Here is a 23,819-nt window from a genome sequence, read left to right on the forward strand (position 1 = left end):
CATAGTAAAATATGAAAAAAAATCTTAAAAAAATAAAAAAAAATGTAATAAAAAATTAAATATAATAAAAAAATTAAAAAATATATATATATTTTTTTTTTCATACTGTCACCAGTCAGTGTCCCTGTTCACCGCCATGCCAGTTATATGATGACGCTGTACTGCACTGGTGACAGTATGTAAAAAAAAAAATAGTGAAAATAATTTTTTTCATTTTTTCATTTTCCGAAAAATTATGACAAAAAAATACAACTTCAAAAAACTCGCCATGCCTCTTATGAAGTACGTCGGACTGTCTACTCTGCAAAAAGGAGTCATTTGGGGATATCTGTACTATTCTGACATTCTTGGACCTCAAGAAATTAGATTGGCTGTCAGTACTTCAGGATTGATCAATATTCAGATCTATACCATAGTTTGTGAACTCTATAACTTTCCTAAAAACTAAAAAATACATCCTAATTTGGGTTATTTTCACCAAAGACATGTAGCAGAATACATCTCGGCCTAAATTTATGAAGAACAATTATTTATTTGTAAACTTTTATAACAGAAACAAAGAAAAAAATTTTTTTTCAAAATTTTTGGTCTTTTTTTTGTTAATTTAGCAAAAAATAAAAACCCCAGCGGTGATTAAATACCACCAAAAGAAAGCTCTAGTTGTGTGAAGAAAATGATAAAATTTTAGTTTGGGTACAATGTCGTATGACCGCGCAATTGTCATTCAAAGTGTGAGAGCGCTGAAACGTGAAAAATGGCCTGGGCAGGAAGGTGTAAAATTGCACGGTATTGAAACGGTTAAAGAGGACCTATCATTATTATTTCTATTACAAGGGAAGCTTACATTCTTTGTAATGGGGATAAAAGTGATTTTATATATATATATATATATATATATATATATAATACACACAGTATATATATGAACAGTGTAAAAATAAATAAGAAAAAAATGTAAGCGGTTCCATCCCTCCACGCTGGCATGCAGAAGGGAACGCATACAAACAGTGTTCGCAGCACACGTGAGGTATCACCATGAATGTTATAGAGAGAACAATAATTCTAGAGCTAGACCTCCTCTGTAACTCTAAACAGATAACCTGTAAACATTTTTAGAGCATCACCTATGGAGATTTTTAAGTACCACAGTTTGCCATTTCATGAGTAAATTTAAAGTGTAAAATGTTAGGTATCTATCTACTCACTGTAACATCATCTTTCATATTTTACAAAATAAATTGGGTTATATAATGTTTTATTTTTTAATTTATTAAAGTGTATTTTTTCCCAAAAAAATAAATTTGAAAAAACAGCAAATACCACGTGGCATAAAAAATTGCAACTTTTACAATTTCATTCTTTATGGTCTTTGCTAATATATATATATATAATATATATATAATGTTTGGGGGTTATAATTATTATTATACAGGATTTATATAGCACCAAGTTTGCTCAGCGCTTTACAATATAACGGGAGACAATACAGTAACAATACAGTTCAATACAAGAGGGATTTGAGGGCCTGATCCTGGGAGCTTACAATCTAGGAGGGAGGGGCTAGTGGTACAAAAGGTAGTAACTGTGGGGGATGGACTGGTTGGAAGAGTAGAAGATTCCATTATTAGCTGAGGGCAGGATAGGCTTCCCTGAAGAGATAGGTTTTCAGAGATCGTCTAAAAGTGAGCATAGTAGGCGATAGTCTGATAAATTGGGGTAGAGAGTTCCAGAGGATGGGGGAAGCTCTGGAGAAGTCCTGGAGACGAGCATGGGCAGAGGAGACAAGGAAGCTAGAGAGTAGGAGGTCTTGCGAGGAGCGGAGAGTACGGTTTGGGTAATAATTTGTAATTTTCTAGCAAAAAATACTGATTTAAACTTGTAAACAGTGCCAATAAATACTTGGTCTTCAAACTGGTAAAAGCTGACTGGGGTTACATCTACTTTAAGTAGCTGCCTGTGTTCAGAATCCCCACGAAACTATGCTGTGCACTGTTCAGATCCACAATCAGCCTTCCAGAAAACCAATGAGGTGGCCTCACCAAATCCAGCTACTTTCATTCACAGAAGTAATATAAAAATGAGATCGCAAGGTATGAAAGCACATATTTGTACGACTACGTTGCTAGCGTTTAGTTTACTGCAGGACCTGATGTGCATTTTCTGCGGCAAAGGTCAGCAATGACCACCTCCATTAACACAGCAACGCTACCCCTGCAGAATGGAACGCACACCAGCACTCTATGAGACCGGAAGCGGAAAAGCTCATGGCCGGAAGCTGGCGCTGAATGGTGATATCACAGCGCGACCTGAAGTGGAGGCGGAAGCAAGGGAAGAATCCCGGGTGTGTGAGTGACAGGGGTTGGTGACACAAATGTTACAATGGTTGTTGGTATATAGGAGAGCTGGGTGGACGGAGGGAGAGCGGAGAGTGTGAAATATAATGAATGGGAGACGGAAAGGGACATTGTGTGCCATGCAGCAGCCTGATGTTTCGGGGAGGTGGGATGCTGCCTAGTTGTCTTATGCATTGACTGTGCTGGGAGGAGGTAGCACATTACAGGGGACCTGGGAATACACTGCATAAACAGGGTGTACATTACAGGGATGTTTGTGTTCCTGGGAGAAATCTAAGCCTCAAAGTGGTTGTAAAGGCTAGACATTTCCTGCATCAAGGTAAAGAATGTCCCACTATTTGTATTACAGCCCCCCCCCCCAATACTTACCTGAGTCCTTGCTCGATCCATCGTTGTACCGTCTGTAACTGTTCTCTCCTCCCTCCCTACATTCACAGGACAGAGAGGCACTAGAGGGAGCCATTGGTTCCTGCTGCTGTCAATCAAATCCTGTAAGCAGAAAGGGGGGGGTTGGACTAAGCTGTGCTGTGTGTCAATAGACCCACACAGCTCAGCTTGGGCCACCCCCATACACACAGCCCAGCTTGGGTTCACCCCCATAGGAAGCAGCTTCCTATGGTGGCACACTGAGACAAAAAGGAGCCAGGAATGCCGGCGGGGAATCCCAATAGAGGAGGATCGGTGCTGCTCTGTGCAGTAGCATTGCACAGATCAGGTAGGTATAAACCTGTTTCTTATTTTAACCGCCTATCATATAAGGTAATGACAGGAGGGCGGTGGTTCTCTCGTTCTGGGAGGACGTCATATGATGTCCTTCCACTCTAACTGCGCGTGCGTGCCCATCGGTGGTGCGCTGTGTCCCTGGGAAACAGTGGATCACCGATCTCTGTAAAGAGCTGATGCCGTCGGCTCTATCATGTGATCAGCTGTGTCCAACTGATCACATGTAAATAGGAAATGCCGGTTATTGGCTATCCTCTCCTCACGCTGACAGCTCGTGAGGAGAGTCGGTAATCGGGACATGGGGACAAGGTGTTTTGGGGGGGGAGAGGGACCCCCCCATGTTGAGGGCATGTGGCCTGGTATAGTTCAGGAGGTATGGTTATTGTGCTCGTCCTCTTCCCCCCCCCCCCCCTTTTCTGACCTGCTGGGCTGCATGCTCGGATAAGGGTCTGGTATGGATTTTGGAGGGGGGGGACCCACACACCATACTTTATTTTTTTTAATTTTGGCGTAAGAGTTCCCTTCGAAATCCATACCAGACCCGACGGGCTTGGTATGAATGGGAGGGGAGCCATTTTTTAATTGATTTTTTTTAATTGCCAGCAATTCTTTTATATTCTGCTGTCTGGGGAACCCCGCTGACAGCTGAAACATCAACACATGGTTGTCACTTCTAAAATACGGCGTGACTTAATAAAATAACTCATGCGGTATTTTAGTGGCGTTTACTTTTTTCTGACCTCCAGAACAGATTAATTGATTTTCAATGCATACCTATGTGAAACGACATTTCGATTTACAAATTTTTCACTAGCATGAGCATGGCAAGGCATTGTGTCTCAGGGAAATCTAGTCATTCCAGATTCTGTGGGTTTGATGCTGCTGGAACAATCAGCCATTTATATTCCACCATGAAGAGGAAGATTATAAGTAATGAGAAAATGTTCAGGTAGCGATCCATCTGTGACATAACCCTCTTCCAAGCTCTCCATTACAGCCACAATGTAAAGGAACCTGTATATAGAAAAGAATGTACACTAGACGTTGAAGTCAAACTGATCTTTTGAACTTCTATAATAAAAGAACAAATTTCAAGAAGTGGAAACTGCTTTTATTTTTCAACATACTCCCCTGCTACATTTATACACTTATCCCAGCATTTAATGCCTGGACAGCTTCGATATAGAAAGATTTGTCAGTACGTCTGAACCATCTTAGGACAGACTGCTTCACTTCGTCATCAGTGCTTAAATGCTGACCTCAGAGGATTTGTCTCTTGTGATATTTCACAACAGGTTATGCATTAATCATGGAGGATCAAGCGTTTCACATGCTGAATGTTCACAGGGATAACAGAGGGATAGGGAAAATTAAAATGTCTTACTGCGGCTGAGCGTTCCCTCACCATGCTGTGCTTAAAGTCTTCTGTAGATAGCCGCAGGTTTTACGCCTTCATTCACAAGAAACTTCATCACCACATGCTGTTCCATGCATGCACTAACACTGTTGTCCGCCTTCCTAATTACCGATCTCTGGACTGGCTTGCGACATGTGAGCTACCTATCAATAATAGGGCACACTTGCCACTAACTACTGCATGTTGTACTGCTACCCTAGCATACCTTTTTATACCTGTAAAATTAGAAGTTCTGCTTTGACTTGAATGCCCCTTGTAGTATGGCTTTATTTCTTCGATGCTTTGCATTATCCAATATATAATTTATATCTAGCCAATCTTCTTTTTTTTTTTTTTAAGTTCTTAATCAAGTCAGGAAGGGTTAGTACCTTTTTGTCCAGCTTTTATACCCTGCAGAGTGGTGCCTTTTAATGCTCTTGCTAACTGAGCACCTCCCCTCACTATATACATTATTGCTCCATGTTATGGAGGCATCTTCTGTTTGTTCAAACTAGTGGTGCACCATAATGAAATCTGGTGCCGAAACCGAAAATTCAGAATGCACTTGGCCGAAAACCGAAATAGGCAGTTTTTAAAAAATATAATTGTATGTATTCAACTTTTTCATTAATATCATGAATTTAAATGACTTTAAATTTAAAAAATACAATCTAATATTTTTGTTAGCTGGGTTAAAAAAAAAATATTCTTACAAAATCCGGTGGCATGATGTCTAAAGTGCCAAAAAAATTGTCGGAATATGACATAACTGGAAATCCATATGTACATGTTCAGCATGAGATAAAATAAGTGGAAAACCAATCAATGTGGATTGTGTTCCATGTTCTCACCAGTGATGTGCAAATCCTATCGCCCGACGCCCGGGACATACAGTGCCGGCAACAGTTTTTTTTTTTTTTTTTTTTGTTTTTTTTTTTACATGTAGCCCTGCTGCAGGCAAGCAGCAGGGTAAGAGCCAGTGGTCAGCTCTAAAGGAGAACCCCCTCCTGCCATGGGCTGTCCCATTGCACTGCAGTGTGCGGCCTGTCCCCGGACTCTCTCCGAAGCTCCTCACCCTCCCCTGAAGTCATTGCCAAGCAGTGCGCTCCCTGTCTGGGCCCTCAGCCTGCTGTACAGTGAAGTCCGGTCCCATCGCACTCCAGTTTACAGGTGTGGCCTGTCCTTGGAGCTCCTTCCCGGGCATGTTATTGCGGCTTCCCTCCCCAGGCCCATGGCCTGCTTTACAGTAAGGCACATTCCACTCCGGTGTGTGGCCTGTCCCCAGAGCTCCTCCCCATTCTGGCATGTCACTGCAGGCAGTGCACCCCCTGCCTCCCCGGGCCTGCAGCCTTCTGTAAAGTAAGATGCCAGTGTGGATTCTGGGAGTTGTAGACCGTGTTCTATGTACCGAATGTATGGTGCTGGTGCCTGGTGGGACTTTCAGGTACCATTTTTTAAAGCACCCCTAATCCCCCCGTGCTTGTGCGCAAAGGCAAATGCACATGTTGCTCCTGGACGCACGCAATCAGCAATTGTTCCATGTGAGGTATCACCCTGAGTGTCATATCCTGGGCAGTAATCCTAGCACCAGACCGCCTCTGTAAATCTAAAGTGGAAACCTGTAAAGGCTTTTAAAGCATTGCCTATGGACAGTAAAATGTATGTCATTTGTTGCCATTGCACAGGCATGTATGATATGTATTTATCTGATGTTATATTTTACCAAAATATTGGGCTATGTGTTGTGTTTTATTTTACATGAAAATTCCCCAAAAATTTAATTTGAAGAACCACTGTGCAAACACCGTGTGACATAAAAAATTGCAACACGCAACAATTCTCTAGGGCAGGGGTGGACAAACTTTTTGACTTGAGGGCCGCAATGGGTTCATATATTGGACCCGGGGGCCGGACCAAGAGTAGATGAATGATGTGTATGTGTCATCCATAGTAAGTATAGTAACATTCCCCCATAGTAAGCATAGTAATTAATCCCGCATAGTAATTCATCCCCCCTATAGTAATTCATCCCCCCTATAGTAATTCATCCCCCCCATAGTAATTCATCCCCCCTATAGTAATTCATCCCCCTATAGTAATTCATCCCCCATAGTAATTCATCCCCCCCGTATAGTAATTCATCCCCCCTATAGTAATTCGTCCCCCATATAGTAATTCATCCCCCATATTAAGTCCCCAAGTCCCCCCTGTGTCAATTCACCTTTGCTCCGCGCGTTCCTCTCGCCGTTCCGGTGTAGCATGAAAATCTGTCTCCTATGAGGATCTGTCCCCCTCGACATATCTGCGCATGTGCCAGTTTCAGGCATTAGCAGCCGATCGGCGATCTCCGGCACATGCGCAGATACGTCGAGGGGGACAGATCCTCATAGGAGACAGATTTTCATGCTACACCGGTCTTCAGAGCGGACTGTGAGAGGAGCCTAGCGGGAGCCTAGCTCCGCGGGCCGGATTAAAAGGTCCGCCGGCCGTAGTTTGCCCATTGCTGCTCTAGGGCCACTGTTTAACAAAACAACAACCATTATTTTATATTTATATATATATATTACTTTGGGGGGGTTTCTAAGAAATGTTATAGCAAAAAATAAAAACGTTAAAAGTCATAAAGCCCCAGCCATTCCTAAGATCACCTCTGCCTAATAAGAAAAAAAACAACTCTTCATATTTTCCATCCTGGCAACATTTGTTTTAAATTTATATTCGGGACAAGTAGATTGAGACTCCAATTTAGCCCCTGGACAAGTAGTTTTTTTTTTTTTTTTTCTTTAAATTTCCACATGCGTGTCTCACTGAGGTCTGTCTGAGTTATTGCATGGCCGGACTTGCTATTCTGCTATTCGTGTTGCCAAAATTCTTATATCATAACTAGAGGCAGCAGTAAACAGGCAGTAATCCTTAAACTGTTATCTTTCATTAGAAACAGATTATTCCAGCTTCTGTGTCAGTTCATACTTCTGTGAGTGGTATATCTTCCTAATAATGCCTTATAATACATCCATTATTGTGCGGTGATATGTAGCATGTGTAGCACAATTACCATTTGTTTATGAATGGAAACCCCAACGATTGCATATTTTTATGTATGTCTGCATACATAAAAAAAAATTTTTGGTATTTTATTTTTTACTTTTTAGTGTAGTGTTTTTAGGGTGTTTTTTTTTTTTTTCTTTCTTTCTTTTTTAACTTAGGATTTCATTGCTGTCATGTAGAGGATCAATAGTCCCCTATGTGATGGCATATAAATGGCAGGTCCTCTTTGTAGGTGGATGGGGGGTAGGAGAAGAGCAGTGTATACAGCGAAGGAGCAGTGTGTACAGACAGGGTCCCTCACTTGCCGCTGCTAAATGTCATTGCCGGTTTTTAAATGCAATTGCTATTTTTTTTTTTTTTGTGCACTTTGTAGCTCTGTGAAGGAGCTGTCATTCACCCTGCCACTAAAGTAAACTAAGAGGCATGGTCACTCAGTGGTATTACCCAGTGACCCCATCCCTTTGTTTACCATAGCAGAGGGGCGAATGACCGCTTGAGGCTATAAATTGAAGAAAAAAAAATCCAGCAATTGCATTTAAAAACCGGCAATTACATTTTAGCTGCAGCAAGTGAGGGAGCCTGTCTGTATACACTGCTTACCTCCTCTCCTGCCTTTCTCCGTCGCCATTCCCCCCCCCCCCCTCGGCAAAATAGTCCGTCTGCCCTTGATTGGGGCCCAGGTCTCTCAGGCCGCAATTATCGTCACCTGTATCTGCTCACTTTTCCTATTGGCAAAATGCCGATAGGGCTATTTTCAGCTGATATGTTTCAGCTGCCGGAATTTCGGTGCATCCCTAGTTCAAACAAACTTAATATGATCTGTTTCACATACCAGTATTTTTATTCTTTCTCAAGGTTCACTTTAAAGAGAATGTATTTTTTTTTTCGTTTTCAGCAGAATAAAAATTAAATACATAAAAACATTGAACAATTATATGTACTTCTTTGCTATTAACCCATTTGCAGCCATCAGGTGGTGAGTACAAGTCTGCTTTTTCAAGGTTTCAGGGTTTCAGACAGCTGGTTTATTGGTGCTGTAAGAATACAGGTATAACTTAGCTGGGGAGCAACAAACCACCTCCTCTCCTAATAGTGCCGTCTATATCTTGCAGTGCTTAAATTATATGGATAGACTATTTCTCCACTCTTATAAACTTAATGTTACTGTTTTATTTTCCAGCTAAGGGATGCCCAAAAAGTTTCAGGGGGAAAACACCAAGTCTGCTGCTGCCCGTGCCAGAAAGGCGGAGGCAAAAGCTGTAGCTGATGCAAAACGCCAGCAGGCTCTGGAGGATGCATATTGGCAAGACGATGACAAACATGTTATGCGCAAGGAGCACAGGAAGGTAAGGGAATATTGAGAGACATTGCAATACTTTTTCTTGTAAATGTCATACTGTAAATTTGTTACTTCAGTTAAAGTGTCGGTCACTTTAAAAGCACTTAAAGCTGCTATCCGATAGGAATTAGATTGTGACATCACCACTTGCTCTCCACCTTGGAAAAAATACAAGGTGTTCTGTGATTGCATCTAAGAAAATAGAAAACCCTGTGGTCCATGTGCAGAGGGAATCCCCCAGGTTCGGTTTGGGTCATCCCTATAGTAGCGCTGACTACTACTGTGATTTCTAGCTTTTTCAGTGGCCCATCAGGTATGATAAATTTATACTTACATTCTGTGCGTGAAGGTAAAAATCGTTCAGTGTGCAGCTCACTTCTGCAGCCCCCCTAATACTTACCTGTAGCCCGATCTCAATCCAGCGCTGTGCACAAAAGCAGCGGCTCTCCCAGATCTCTCCATCCTCTTTGGCTGAGACACAGCAGTGGGAGCAATTGGGTTCCGCTGCTGTTAATCAGTGAGGATCGAGCGGAGGGTGGGACTGAGCCATACTTTTTGTATCCCATAGACACACAGAGGTGGCTCGGGATCAAGCATACAGGAGTGCCCCCAGAGTAAACAGATTGCTGTGGGGGCATTCGTTGAGGGGTAGGGTCCAGAAGTTCCATCAGGGGACACGAGAAGGAGGAGAATCTGGACTGCTCTGTGCAAAACCACTGCACAGAGCCAGTAAGTATAAAATGTTGGTTATTTTACATCACGGTCACATCGGGTGCGACTTGGCATGCGATTTGCATTCCATGCGACTTGCAGATCGTATGCCAAGTTGCACCCTATTGTCCGCTGTTAGAGCGGTTATATCGGTACGGTTCCAACTTGGTTGGAGCCGCACCGATTTCTAAAGTAGTACATGCACTATTTTGTTGTGATTTGCATAGACATTTGTGTCAGATGTCTTGCAAATCGCAACTGAAATCAGCAGGGCACCCGATTTTGAAATCCTGCAACTTTACTGTAAGTCACAAAATTTCAAAATCGGCTTTGATGTGACCGGCAGCTATAGAAGAAAAAAACCCAAGCCTTTAGAACCACTCTAACTTGAGCTGGTTCCCACACATTGGTCAAGTTTTTTTATTTCTGTCTGTGTCCCTGCTGTGGGGGAATTTCTCCTCTTTATTCTTCTCTGTAACCAACACATGAAGTGAAAAAATCTCCCCTAATGCTGTATATCTCAGCTTTTACACTTGTGGCCACTACATGGGCAATTTATTTGTTATTGCTTTTTGAAATCCCAGTAAAAAACAATTGCATTGAAATCTCCCCGAATGGATTAACGAATGGCCATAGAATCCTGACAAAGTTTCTCATCCCTCCTCACTATACTTACAAATAAGCATTTTATCAATGCCTGTTCTCCATTGGAGGTAATATGCTCACAAACAGAAATTGAAGGAAAATCTCCACTGGCTGCAGAGCCAGCAGTGAAAAATTCAGACATTTTAACCCTTCTAAATAAATAGTTTTGGCTGGAGTTATTTTGATATTTAGAAGTAAACACAGATTCCTGGAGTTACCTTATAGGCCCCTTTCACATTGACATTCCGATCGGGTCCGCCTGCCCGTTTTTCAGGCGGACCCGATTGGAACTTCTATTTTCCTCTTTGTGTACATTTCTGTATTTGTGTTCAGGACTAAAAAAGTAGTGGAAAAAAGTATTTATCTTTTTAGTTATGTAAATGTGATATATTGCATATTGATATTTTGTCTTTGCAATCAGAGTAGCCATGTAGACTGTGATGACTGAGGTTTTCTGCAGCTTTTGTAAATATCTTGAATATGATGGTATACTTATGGAGCCATATGGCCTTTCTATTAGAAACAGCCAGCATGTTCTGCTTTAATACAGGGTACTTCCATACCAGCTTCTTTGCAGAAAAGCTAAACTTTTGCTAGTGGGGATGAGCTGTCGATCTAATGTGCTAGTTTGCACAACATATTTGCATGTTATGGCATACTTGCGTGCTGTTGTGCTGCCTTCCTGCAAGGATGGGGCAAGGATCATGTCACTGTTTCATCCTCCAGGAGTTGTGTTGGCCTTTGCACCCAGCTCTATTTTCAGCATACGGGGAATAGAGTTATGCAAAAAAATCACTAGGAGTCGAGAAAAAGGATTTTGGGTAAAAGAGCCTTTGCGAATCTCTTCTGCCAAAAACCCCAACCTCCTAATTGATTTCTTGTGTAGAAGTTTATTTTAAATGCTTTAGCTCTGGGGTTGGCAACCCGTTGATTGTGATCTAATAGTCGACCGTGGCAGGTAACAGGTAGATCTCACTTGAGTCTCTGCCTTGCCAACCTGCAAGTGCTTCTTCCCCAGAATGGCAGAGCTGCACAGGGAAATGGTGAGCTTAGGCTTATTAGCTGCCTGAGCTTTGAGTTTGGTAAGCTGTCAAATCCAATCCCCGCCCCGCAGCCTGCTCCTTGTTTACTGGTGGCTGTGGGGGGGATTCTGTTGCCTATGTTTAGATCTTGGCTTTGACAGCTTGTAGGCGGAATAGCGTGGGTGGGTTCGGGCTTCTCTCCAAACACATTGAGCTCTTCCTCTGAGTGCACTGTCGTGATCCCCACCGGCCCTCCTCTCCTCCAGTCCACCCAAGGTGCATGTGGATGACACGGAATGGACAAAAGAAGAGGGCCGACAAGGACCAGAACAAGTAGATCTGCTGCAGTAAGTTCCCTTTACTGTTCTGCATCAGGAAACTACTTTTGTGCCCCACTGCCCCACTATGGTGTGCCTTCCTCAGCCCCCATGGACCAAGCCCTCCTGGGCCCCTAATGTGGTATGCCCACCTGTGCCCCCCCCCCCCCATGGTTTGCTCTCCTGCTCCCATCCCTAACCCCTGCCATGTGCCCCCCCTTTGCTGACTGCTGGACACTGCCCTACATACTACTTACATTGGCCAGAACTCAGAGCAGACAGCCAAGCCTGAAGCTATTTAAGCAAGTCAGCCTGCAGTACCAGTTGTTCTGCCTTCATTATGGATTCCTGCATCAGACTTTTGTGGCGGACCAATAACTCCCCAGATGTGAAAAAATTGTGAATGAAAGTAGTGGTGCACCAAAATGAATGTTCTGGTGCCGAAACTGAAATGTGTGCGTATGTGGAAAGGCTAACTTTTTTTTTTTTTGTATTTTTTTTTTTTTACTTTTAATGTCTTTTATTTTTTTTTTTAACTTATGATTTTATTGCTATCACATAGGGGACCAATAGTCCTCTATGTGATAGCATATAAGTGACAGGTCATTTTTGTAGGGGAGGGAGGGCAGTGTGTGCAAGGAGGGGCAGGAGAGGAGCAGTGTATACAGGCAGGCTCCTTTAAAGAGGTGGGGTCACTGGGTGACCCTGCTCCTTAGTTTAGTTTAGCAGCGGGGCGAATGATAGCTCCTTCCCGGAGCTATAAAATGAAGAAGAGATTAAAAAAAATAAATAAAGCCGACAATTGCATTTAAAAACTGGCAATGACATTTAGCATGAGCAAGTGAGGGAGCCTGCCTGTATACACTGCTCCCTCACTCCCTCACTGTATACACTGCTTACCTCCTGTCCTGCCTTTCTCCATCTGCAACCCCCCGGCCAAATAGTCAATCTTCCTCTTGGGCCGCAATTATCGGCACCTGTATCCGCTCACTTTTTCCTATTGGCAAAATGCCGATAGGGCTATTTTTGGCCAATGAGTTTTGGCTGACGAAATTTCGGTGCATCAGTAAATGAAACTAAAAGTTGGATTTTTTGCTGAAGGTAGGTTAAGTATATATTTTTACAGTGACATAAGTTTTATTAGATTTTTCTTTGTGCCGTCTTCACTTTTTATTGGCAGCTTGCTACTTGGGCACCGCTACCCGGTGATCTTTGATTTCTTCCATGTTGTCAAGGTAGATCTCCAGCTCTCAGAGATTGCCTACCCCTGCTTTAGTTTATAAACTTTTGAACATTCAAATAAAATAGACCAAAATCCATTATATTTTGCATGTTAGTCTGTACACTTTGATGTAGAGACATTACTGCTTCGTAACAGAGAGCAAAGGTACGTCTATACCGTATGCTGGAAAGGGACAGGCTTTTCTACTTAGACTGTGGCTGCTTTCTGAAGTAAATAAACTGTAAGACCTTTCACTTATTTTGTTTTGATGCTCCTGGAATACATGTAGCGGATTTGAAAGTTGATTTGGATTTTAAGCAAAAGTGAAGGTACTCTTTATCACCTTAATCCTAAAATTAGTACTGAGAGTACCCTAACCTTTGCACATGCTAACAAATGATATGCATTTTAAAGGATAAGTTCACCTTTCTGAACATGTTACATGTTCCACCTGTATTTGGGATGGAACAATTAACATATTCCAGCTTCTGCAGCCTCTCCCTCCGGTCCCCGCCTCCGTGTGACAGCGGGCAGGAGATCCTCTCCCCGCACCTGCTGCCACAATTCAAAAACATCATGGCCCTGCAGAACTCTGCCCACACAGCCACGTCATTCATTCACAGTTTTCTGTGAATGAGTATACTACAGTTACCATCAGCCATCGCCCTGCAGATTTGTAGCTGACAGCCTGTATGCAAGTATGGGCTGAAAGCTGTAGGGCTTGTCTGCAGAAGCCCTACATTGTACCCCTGATCACGGGCGCAATGCTTTCCAGGCTCCTGCAATAAAAAAACACTATATGTACTTTTTTTTTTGCTGCAAAAATATGTGCATTTATTGTTTTTTCTTAAAAAGTGAACTTATACTTTAAGGTTTAGAAAGTAGATCCAGACTTGTGGGATGTAGTTGGATGTTTAAAATTTTGTATTCAAATCAAGAGAAACTGCATTTAGTACTAAGATTATGTGACACAGAGCTGTCCTTTATTGAACAAGAGTAAAGAATATACATGTTTTACAATTATGTAACACGGAGGGGAGGAGGCACCTGATGAAGTGCTTTGCATAAGTGAAGGTCCACTTTAAGCAGCTAGTTGGATAAGAATTCCTAACTGTAGATTAAGATGATGCAAAAATTCTTCAGTATCACCATGGTCTGATGAAAGGCATTCCTAGAAACAAGGCTCTACATACAGTACACTATATTGCCAAAAGTATTGGGACATCCCTCCAAATCATTGGATTCAGGTGTTCCAATCACCTCCATGGCCACAGGTGTATACAATCAAGCACCTAGGCATGCAGACTGCTTCTACAAACATTTGTGAAAGAATGGGTCACTCTCAGGAGCTCAGTGAATTCAAGCGTGGTACCATGATAGGTTGCCACCTGTGCAATAAGTCCATCCATGACTTCTCCTTGCTACAAAGTATTCCACAGTCAACTGTTAGTGGTATTATAACAAAGTGGAAGCAACTGGGAACAACAGCAACTCAGCCACGAAGTGATGGGCCACGTGAAATGACAGAGCGGAGTCAGCGCATGCTGAAGTGCACAGTGTGCCGAAGTGGCCAACTGTCTGCAGAGTCAATAACTAAAGACCTCCAAACTTTGTATGACCTTCAGATTAGCACAACAACAGTGCATAGATAGCTTCAAGGAATGGGTTTCCATGGCCGAGCAGCTGCATCCAAGCCTTATATCACCAAGTGCAATGCAAAGTGTCGGATGCAGTGGTGTAAAGCACGCCACCACTGGGCTCTAGAGCAGTGAGACGTGTTCTCTGTAGTGACGAATCGCGCCTCTCTGTTTGGCAATCCGATGGATGCTTCTGGGCTTGGCGATTGCCAGGAGAACGGTACTTGCCTGCCTGACCAAGTGTAAAGTTTGGTGGAGAGGGGAATATGATGAGGGGTTGGGCTTGACCCCTTAGTTCCAATGAAGGAAACTCTTAAGGCATCAGCATACCAAGACATTTTGGACAAATTCATGCTCCCAACTTTGTGGGAACAACATGACTGCGCACCAGTGCACAAAGCAAGGTCCATAAAGCCATAAAGACATGGATGAGCGAGTTTGGGGTGGAGGAACTTGACTGGCCTGCACAGAGTCCTGACCTCAACCCAATAGAACACCTTTATGATGAATTAAAGCAGAGACTGCAAGCCAGGCCTTCTCGTCCGAGATCAGTGCCTGACCTCACAAATGTGCTTCTGGAAGAATGGTCAAACATTCCCATAGACACACTCCTAAACCTTGTGGACAGCCTTCCCAGAAGAGTTGAAGCTGTTATAACTGCAAAGGGTGGGCCGACTCAATATTGAACTCTACGGACTAAGACTGGGATGTCTTTAAAGTTTGTGTGTGTAAAGGCAGGTGTCCCAAAACGTTTGACAACATAGTGTATTTGATATCATGTTGGGGCCCACCATTTTGTATTGCACTGCATTCCCATTCAAATGAAATGCTCTGCATCATTTTATTGCAAAACACAGATGTGAACTATTTGTGGAGTGTTGAGCACCAGGTTAATTTTTTTTTTTGTTTTTAGTGTTTTGAGGTGTGTTGCCAGCTAATTCAAAAAGGGTTGAATGTATTGCATTGTGTTAATGGGTCTATATGTTTCAATGAAATCTGTAGACAACTTTAATGTATTCCTGCAAATCAAGAAAACTTACAAATAAAGTGGTAGGTGATGTTAAAGTAGATTGTTTGGAGACTACACATGTTCTGTTGCTGAAGAAGCTCCAGAGTACAGTAGTACAGTCCTAGGAGATTGTTGCTTTGATAATTGAAAGGCTATGATATTAGATTGCTGGTGTTAATTAGGCATTTGATTAAGGATGTTTTCAAACCTGTATGCTTTTGTTACCTACTTCTGCACTGTGAAAAAGTGGGCAAGCAGTTTTCAAAAAGCTTATCACCCTATTTTATTTTATTTTTTTTTTTTTAACAAAATTTAAAAAAAAAATTAAGGTGGCTCACGGGTCATAATTTACTGATGTTTTTTTTACTGATAATTTATTGACATAAACACGCAACTAAATTATTGCACTCAAATAAAAAATGTTCTTTTTTTGTTTTACTGCTTTGTACACTGTATTACTGTTTTTTTGTATTGAATTGTATTTTACCTGTTCTGTTTCCCTCACAATGGAAAGCGCTGCACAAACTCTTGGCTCTATATAAATCCTGTACAATAATGATGATCTTTGCTCAGCTGTGTCCAATGTCCCATAGACAATTCATCTCATTTCAGATCAGTAAATAAAACTCAAAATTTTTTACTTCCATGTGTAACTGGCCTAAGTAATAGTAACTTCTGTAACCTTACAGAAAAACTGACTTGGCATGTATCCGTTGAAAAGATCTGTAGAGCAGCAGCAAAAAGAAATGTCTGTGGTGAAAAGAGTGTAAATGTTCTTTTCAGGTGTTCCAATGGTCAGCAATGCCTTTGGATATGATTATAATGCCTTATTGAAAGGCAATAAAATAACCATAAATTTCATGTACTGGAATCAAAAGGATGAAATGAGAATGCATTTTGCAAATATGGTACATTTCACGTGTATCGTAAAAGGATATGGGCATTTATAATATTCTCTTAGGAAAGTACATCCTATTAATATAGCACCAAGCAATAATGGACAGGTGACTAATATTTGCAGATCAATAAGTTTTCTCAGTCCAGGTTTCCTTTAAAATGGTCTTAAACCCAAAAATAAAAGTTATAATAATAAAATAATAAATTGCAGCTTAACAATTCCTAGATGTGGTGGCTGCATTCATTTTTTTAGACGTTTTTTGTTTTTATTTTCAATTGGGGATCTGGCCGTTTTAAATCTGTTCTTTTTCAACTTACCTTAACAGACAAAAGGGGTTGTTGGAGGCATGAGACAAACCATTTAACACTGCCAGGGTGCTTACAACTCTTACTTATATATGTAAAACTTTTATGCCAAAATAAAAACTGTTGCTGTAACTGCTTATGAAATGTTAGCAGAGAGGTTTCATTTGTTAGTCAAGTCCATCTAAATCTGCTAGTGAATCTGAGGCCTCGTTCATGTGGGCATCATTATTCATACATCTGTGAAAAAGGCTGTCTTTGCCTACACGGAATGCACAGATGTTCCATACATCCGCATACAAGCAGTCCCATTCAGGTCTTTTGGGATGCAGCGGCTGCATGGACACAGCCGCTGGTTCCAATTTGACAACTGTGCAGGTGAATATGCTTGTTCCTGAGTACACACTGTCTGTTTGGGTAAACACACCCACACCTGCATGGCTGTCAAAAGTGTATGTGCAGTTGCTGCGTCCCAGTTGGGACATGGGTACCATGCCGGTGCTAGACTCCTGCAGACTTGTCAGTGTATCTGTCTGCTCGTACCTCATATGGGCAGGCAGTTACGCTCTTGACAGGAAGAGAAAATGAACTACCACAGGGCTCAACAGTGCTATGGTAGTTCATTGGGAAATAGAAGCTGATAGCCGCGCAGCTGTCAGGACTTGTAGTTTTCTAATTCAGTAATTCCATTACTGTGAATGGAAGATACAGCTGGGCAAGCAGACTCCGCACGGCTGTGTTTTTTTTTTTCTGATTGTGACAGCTGGTGGGAGATCCCCTGCTAGCTGTCACAAAGGGGGATCAGGGAGTGCGGGGCCAATTCAATTGTAGCATGTTACTTGTTACATCCTAAATATTCCAAAATGTGAACTTATCCTTTTAAGACTGAAAACAAAGAAATGTATGCACATTCTATATTTTTCCATGATCTGACATTTCAACCTCTAGGGCTTAATAAAACATAATCCAATTTTATGTAGCCTTTACATCCAAATCTAAGCCTCCATCACAAATAATATATGAGAATTTGCAGCCCCACAATCTAGTATACTTTTGGCAGGTTGCACTTGCGGTTTGATCGAGAGAGCGAAATAAACCTCTATGAACCTATTCATGTCTAAGTGATTATCTATGCCTCTGGTATGGCTTTGTTAATTTTATGAGCTTCTATGCCCCAGTCATCCACTAGAGTGCACCATGTATCTTTGTAAAATACCATATCCATCTCCTTTTTAATGTCAAGTGGAGGAAAACCCTTCAACATCTTGTCAAGAAAGCTGACTTTGGGTAAGTTAATGAACGTGAAACTGTCTAAAACTTTTTGCCAATACAGCAGAATTTAGTATCTAATTTCACAGACTTTCACGGCAAAATGAGCACCACTATCTAGATCATCGGCTCCTCTTCATACTAAGCAATTATATATTCACTCCCTTTTTATAGCTTGATAAATCGGCACACACATGCAGTAAATGCGATGACAAGAATAAAAGGTGGTAACTTTTTGAAGCCGTGCAAGTATTTGCAATGGCACACCTTTTCAAACATTTTTAACATTTCATTCAAGTGCCTCAGAAAGATAATTAGGGTTTTTTCATATCAAAAGTGTTTGCTGTATCACTGCAGGTGGATTTGCATAGGTTGGTGAATTTCTGTGATGAGATATTCTTTACTTAAATATTATTGTTTTGTATGTTAGTTTGGGACAATGGGCGCTTTCTTTCTTTGGTCAAAAAGGAAAAATAACTCTCCCAAGTAACTGTTGGTAGTAGAGCTGTTCCGACCAGGTTTGGTTTCCCGTAGACAGAGCACATGTTTTGCTATGATACATTGCTCTTGAAAGTACCTTAAAGTGGAACTAAACCGTCCTGTTGTTTTCGGCCAAGAAAGCTACCATCTTAGCCTCTGTTTGATCTGCAACTGCCATGGTTCTGCACATGTGATCAGCTGAGACTCCAGCAAATACAACCATTGGCAATCCCAACATGTGCTGGGAATGTAACTATTTTTTTTGAAACTGCTAAATTGATGGGTTTAGTTCCGCTGTAATAGCCGTAAAGAGTTGACACCCCTTGAGGGTTAGGGACTGATGTGAATGTACACTATATATGTAAAAGCGCTGCGTAAATTGATGGCGCTATATAAGTACCATAAATAATGTAAAGAGGTGAAATAAAGAGCTTTTTTTTCTAGTTTTTCTTGGTGAAAGAACACAGCTTTTCAAACATTCTCCCAGTTGTATCCTTGTACCACAGGAATCTACTTATGCACACACAGTGGCCCCTACCCCAGTAATCTGATTCCTTTACAGCTCCAGTCATGTGGACTGTCAGTCAGTAGGAGGTGATGTGCCATTGTGGGGCATAATTGACAGCCTTAAAAGCTTAAAGTGGTTGTAATCTTCAGACATGAAATATGAACAAAGCACTTCCCTCTATAGTCTGTATTTGTCTCAATCCAGAGCTCTAGGTGTCATTTCTGTCTGACGCCTCCTTTCTCTGCTATCAGAATTAATGACTTCTGACACCAAGAGAAAAGGTGACAGGGGAGGGATCTCCAGCAGATTGACAGCCAAACTCTGTTCTTGTGTGCTGTGAGAAGGGGTGTGTGAGAGACCTGTGTAAGTTCTGCACTTTAAATGGATGTAGAGAAGACTGTAGATGGGCAGGAGGATTTGTTTCATCTCTGTGTATCACCTGATGCCAGTCACCTCTCTGGGTATATGTAAGGGGGTGTGTGTATAGATAGATAGATAGATAGATATATATAGTAGCTGAATGGTTAGCACTTCCATCTGGCAGTACAAGGGTCATTGGTTCGAATCCCAAACACGGCACCACCTGCCTGGAGTTTGCATGTTCTCCCTGTGCCTGCATGGGTTTCCTCCGGGTACTCCGGTTTCCTCCCACACTCCAAAGACATGTTGGTAGGTTAATTGGCTCTTGTCTAAATTGGCCCTAGTATATGTATGTATATATGAATGTGAGTTTAGGGACCTTAGATTGTACGCCCCTTGAGGGCTAGGGACTGATGTAAATGTACAATATATATGTAAAGCACTATGTAAATTGATGGGGCTATACAAGTACCTATAATAAAAAAATTAGATATTTTCATTCATTGTGTATATAGGACAAGTGGTTTAATTTTTGCCTAGTGTTTGTATTTCTTCACCAGCAAGAGAGAGTTAAAAAGAATTTAGGACATATCGCAGCTTAAATGAATTGAAGGTCTAACTGGGACACAATGAGCTGCTCCAGGGCTACCATTTGAGCAGACAAATTGGGATATTGTTTTCTCAGACTTCTGTTCTAAAACTTTCTGGCGGAGGGGGGCTAAAATAATGGAGAAGAATGAAGATGGAATCATTCTCATTCATAAGAACCAGCCCAGGGAGTTTATTATTATTATTTTTTCTTATGGAAGCCTAAGGATCATCCATTACTGTTCCCCACGTGAAAAGCTTTGAGCATTTCTGCATTACCAGACATCGCTCCAGTAGAACATTTGCTTTTGTCTGGAGAAATATATTTTGTTTTTTGTTATAGTGGACATTAAGGACAGCTGAAGAAAAGAAAGTAGCCTGGAGCTAGAAATAGGTCAGTGATTTTAAGTGCTTTATTCTAAATATGTTCAGGTTTATTCTGACAACCCCAATGGCCTGACTTGCCACATTTTCACTTTTTCGCTCCCAAATCATCAATTTTCAATACAGTTGAGAAGGAGATGGCTTGCTTCAAGTAGAAACCGTTATTTTGTCATTCAACATACATATTCTGACAACAATGTCTCTCTGCGCCTGCTCTGTCTAATCATGACTACCATGGATAACTGGGTATAATGCACGTGTTGTCAGTGTTCCCAGTCATCAGCCCAAAATGGAAGTCTTTACATACTCTTTGACGTATGGAGAGCTATGCAGGATAATGCTGTAGAGGCTAGAGGGAGGGCTTTTGGGGGAACTTAAAGTGTATGTAAACCTTAGCAATGAGATTTGCACCAGGGACGGAGTGACCATTTGGAAACTCGGGCACTGCCCGAGGGCCCAGGTTCAGTAGGGGTTCCCATGAGATGCCCCTGGTACCTTTTTCATAGGCTTTGTTTAGTTTGGGCAAGGACACAGGGGCCCCATGATCCCCTATTGCCCGGGGGCCCCATGAGTTGTCAGTCCGTCCCTGCTTTGCACTCTTTATGAAATTGGTTATATCTGTTTGATAAGTTTAAAAAATACCTATTGATCCAGCCAGAAATCCAGTGCTGACCTGTGCACTCTGCAGTGTTATCTCAAGCATTGTTATTAGCACTGCACAGTTCTATTGATTACATAACACAACTAGAAAAGCTCCAATTTCTGGGGAAATTGTGTGAAGTGTTCTTGCCTCCACCAGTAGTCTACAACTGGAGTGGGCCGAGTAACTGGGTGGAGTGGCTTGAGTAACTTTTGTGTGGTTGGAGTGACTGGAGTAACTATGATTTTTCAGCTCCCACTCTAGTTTTGAACGTTCCGGCATTCATTCCTATGGGACCAATTTCACCACAAAAACGGCGATATTTCGTGAACCATTTGGCGAAACGTTCCACAAAGTAATAACACACCAATCGGCAACAATCCACACGTTTCGGTATATTACTGTCTATGTAGTGTAAAAACTGTGGGAGGAGTTAGGGTGGCAAATTTGGCTATAATTAGAAGAATATATAAGTGAGATAACAGTAAGTGGTCTTGCCATGCAAGAACACTTAATTACAGGACACCTTCCCCCCATGTTATGCAGAGAGGAATGTGTTCTCTAAGCACTTCCTGTCTTATGGGGACTACCTAGTACAGGAATTTTGATACTTGCAGGATCACAAGGTAAAACAAGAAATAAGAACAAACAAGCATTAAAAAAAAAAGTAATGCAGAGCTGGTAAGCTGCAATATATTATGTGTCTGTTCTTGGTGCTAGCTTTTATTTAGCTACCCTTTAAAATGCTTATCCAGCAAACTGTTTTAATTTGTTTTAAGTTTTTAATATAGTGGAAAAGAGTTAAAGTAGACCTTCACTCTCTCAGACATCATTGACTATTTTGATAGGAAAGTATATCATATTTAATTGTTTTTAAACTATTTTTTTTTTTTTACATTTCTTTAGTTACTTCCTAGTTTCCATGCCTAGGCATATGATGTCATGCATCCCAGCAGTCTTTAGGAGGGGAGAAGAGCTTTCTCAGCGAAGCACACCCTCCTGCCTGCATGCTCAGGCAGGTGGATTCCAGGAAATAAATGCTATATGCATCATCTGCCCTTACTCAAGGTGGCCACTGCCAGAAATGCTAGGGAGTGTTTTTGTAAGTGATTTCTCAGGGAAACAAAGCATGGAGACATGGATGGATGGGGGGAATTTACGTTGAATATTAAAAATGAATTAAATAGCACTTTTGGTTTGTGGTGTTCTGAGTGTACTTCTGCCCCTTTTGCTGGCCCCTTTAGCTGCCAGAGCAGTTTTTGCGTTTTTTTGCACACATTTGAAAAATCGTTTTAGACCTGAAGATTGCCTAAAACCCCCAAACATTATATATTTTCTGAAAAAGCAGACACCCTAGAGAATAAAATAGTGGTAATCCCATTTTTAGTCACATGATATTACTGCAAAGGTCTAGGAAATGTAAAATTTCAGCAAAAAACACAAACTAAGTGTATTTCAGGTCAAACAAATGCACAATTTTGGTAAGATATATGAGGTTGCGCCCATGAAATGGCAAAAAACTTCAGTACCTTATATTTTCTATAGGCGACACTTCAAAAGCCCCCTATAGGTCTTCAGCTGGGCTTTATGGTGGCGGTCTCTGCTAGAATTTTTGCTCTCACTTCGGCACGTGCGACGATATGTAACATGTATCACAATCAACGTTTTCATATGTAGGCTCCACTGACACGTGCGTTTACATTTGTATGTATGTGTGTGGGGCCTCAACATTTTTCTTTGGGGGGAGATTTAATGTGCTTGGGTCTAACTTTAATTTTTAATGTAACTTTTTTTTCATTACATAGAGAACAAAACGTTGTCTGTGCTGATTATGCAGTGACAGGTTCTCTTTAATGAGACATGCAGGGTCTGAAAGACCTCCTCTGTTCTCAGATGAATGTATTGCAATGTAGATCACATTACAGTCCATTCCTTCCCAGCTATGTTAACTGGGGAAAGTGACAGGGTGATCCGGAAGTGACATCATACACGGCGCTTTCCAGGTCGCCAACAAGAAGGGGAGGAAACGTGTCCACTCTCCTCCCTCCCCTCTACCCAGCAGCACCCGCCATGTCGGTCCCGGACCCACAGATGGGCAAGTGGAGTACATGATGAGGGCACTCGGGGGGGGTTGCCATTACCGGGGGTGTGTTGAAGCAATCTGGTGGCAGTGCAGCTGCCTGACAGGCAGGAGTTTGCCTGTCAATTTTAGACACACTCCCGGCGGCTGCTGCCACCGGGTTGTGTGTAAAACCCCCTCTGTCAGATCCGTACAACATACAGAACTGGCGGCGACAGGGTTAAAGGGTTCTAAAGGTAAAACATGTTCTTACTTTAATGTATTCCCTGCATTAAGGTAAAAAACCTTTTGCCACTTTGTGGCCATCTGCTAGTCTTCTCTCACCTGCTTCCGCTTTCACAAGCTTGGCTGAGGGCAGCAGGAGTTGTTGGCTCTTGCTGCTGTCAGTCAAATCCTGTGAGCAGATTGCATGGGGGCGGGGCCGTGCTGCACTGTACGTGTCAACAATGCACCCAACCCGGCTCATGATTGAGTCTGCACATCTGCTCCCATATCAAATGTTTGTTATGCGGACAGACACAGAAGAGGAGAATCTACAGAAGAAGAGGACCCCAGGTTCGGGGCTGCTCTGTGCAATACCATTGCTCTTCGCGACACGCTGAGAGACTAAGCCAGCTGCCAACCGGCTCTGTGACATCATAAAAAACCATATTAAAATAGCTTTGTCTATACTTTAACATCAAAGGAGCCAAGTAGAAAACTGTCAGCCGAACAGTGATTGCATCCAATCAGATGCAGTCAAAGTTTGAGTATTCAGGCACCTGCGGATATTGTAACAGTCTGAATATAATAGTCAGCAGGGAAGATTTCTCCATCCCTGCTGTTTAGGATGGATAGGGTAATCCATTGAAGAGAGGAGTTTGCTCATATTTTTTTTTTTTTTTTTT

The 23,819-nt window shown here is 41.9% G+C and overlaps 1 protein-coding gene across 3 annotated transcripts in view; it reads left to right on the plus strand.

The window, feature by feature from the left end:
- Positions 1-2,269: 2,269 nt before the first annotated feature.
- The window catches only part of CCDC124 (coiled-coil domain containing 124), a 58,297-nt gene continuing 36,747 nt past the window's right edge, over positions 2,270-23,819 (plus strand). Inside the window, exons 1-2 of one of the 3 annotated variants that reach the window (XM_089667412.1) lie at positions 2,270-2,341; positions 8,702-8,867. In XM_089667412.1, coding sequence (XP_089523538.1) covers positions 8,709-8,867 — 159 coding nt within the window. In that variant the 5' untranslated portion in view covers positions 2,270-2,341; positions 8,702-8,708. Of the gene's footprint in view, positions 2,359-8,701; positions 8,868-23,819 lie in introns of all 3 variants that reach the window. The other 2 variants (XM_089667420.1, XM_089667428.1) reach the window with 2 other exon arrangements.

This window comes from Staurois parvus, unplaced genomic scaffold (genome assembly GCF_062004578.1).
Source record: "Staurois parvus isolate SC_StPar_1 unplaced genomic scaffold, SC_StPar_1.0 ptg000053l, whole genome shotgun sequence".
Classification (NCBI taxonomy): Eukaryota; Metazoa; Chordata; class Amphibia; order Anura; family Ranidae; genus Staurois; species Staurois parvus.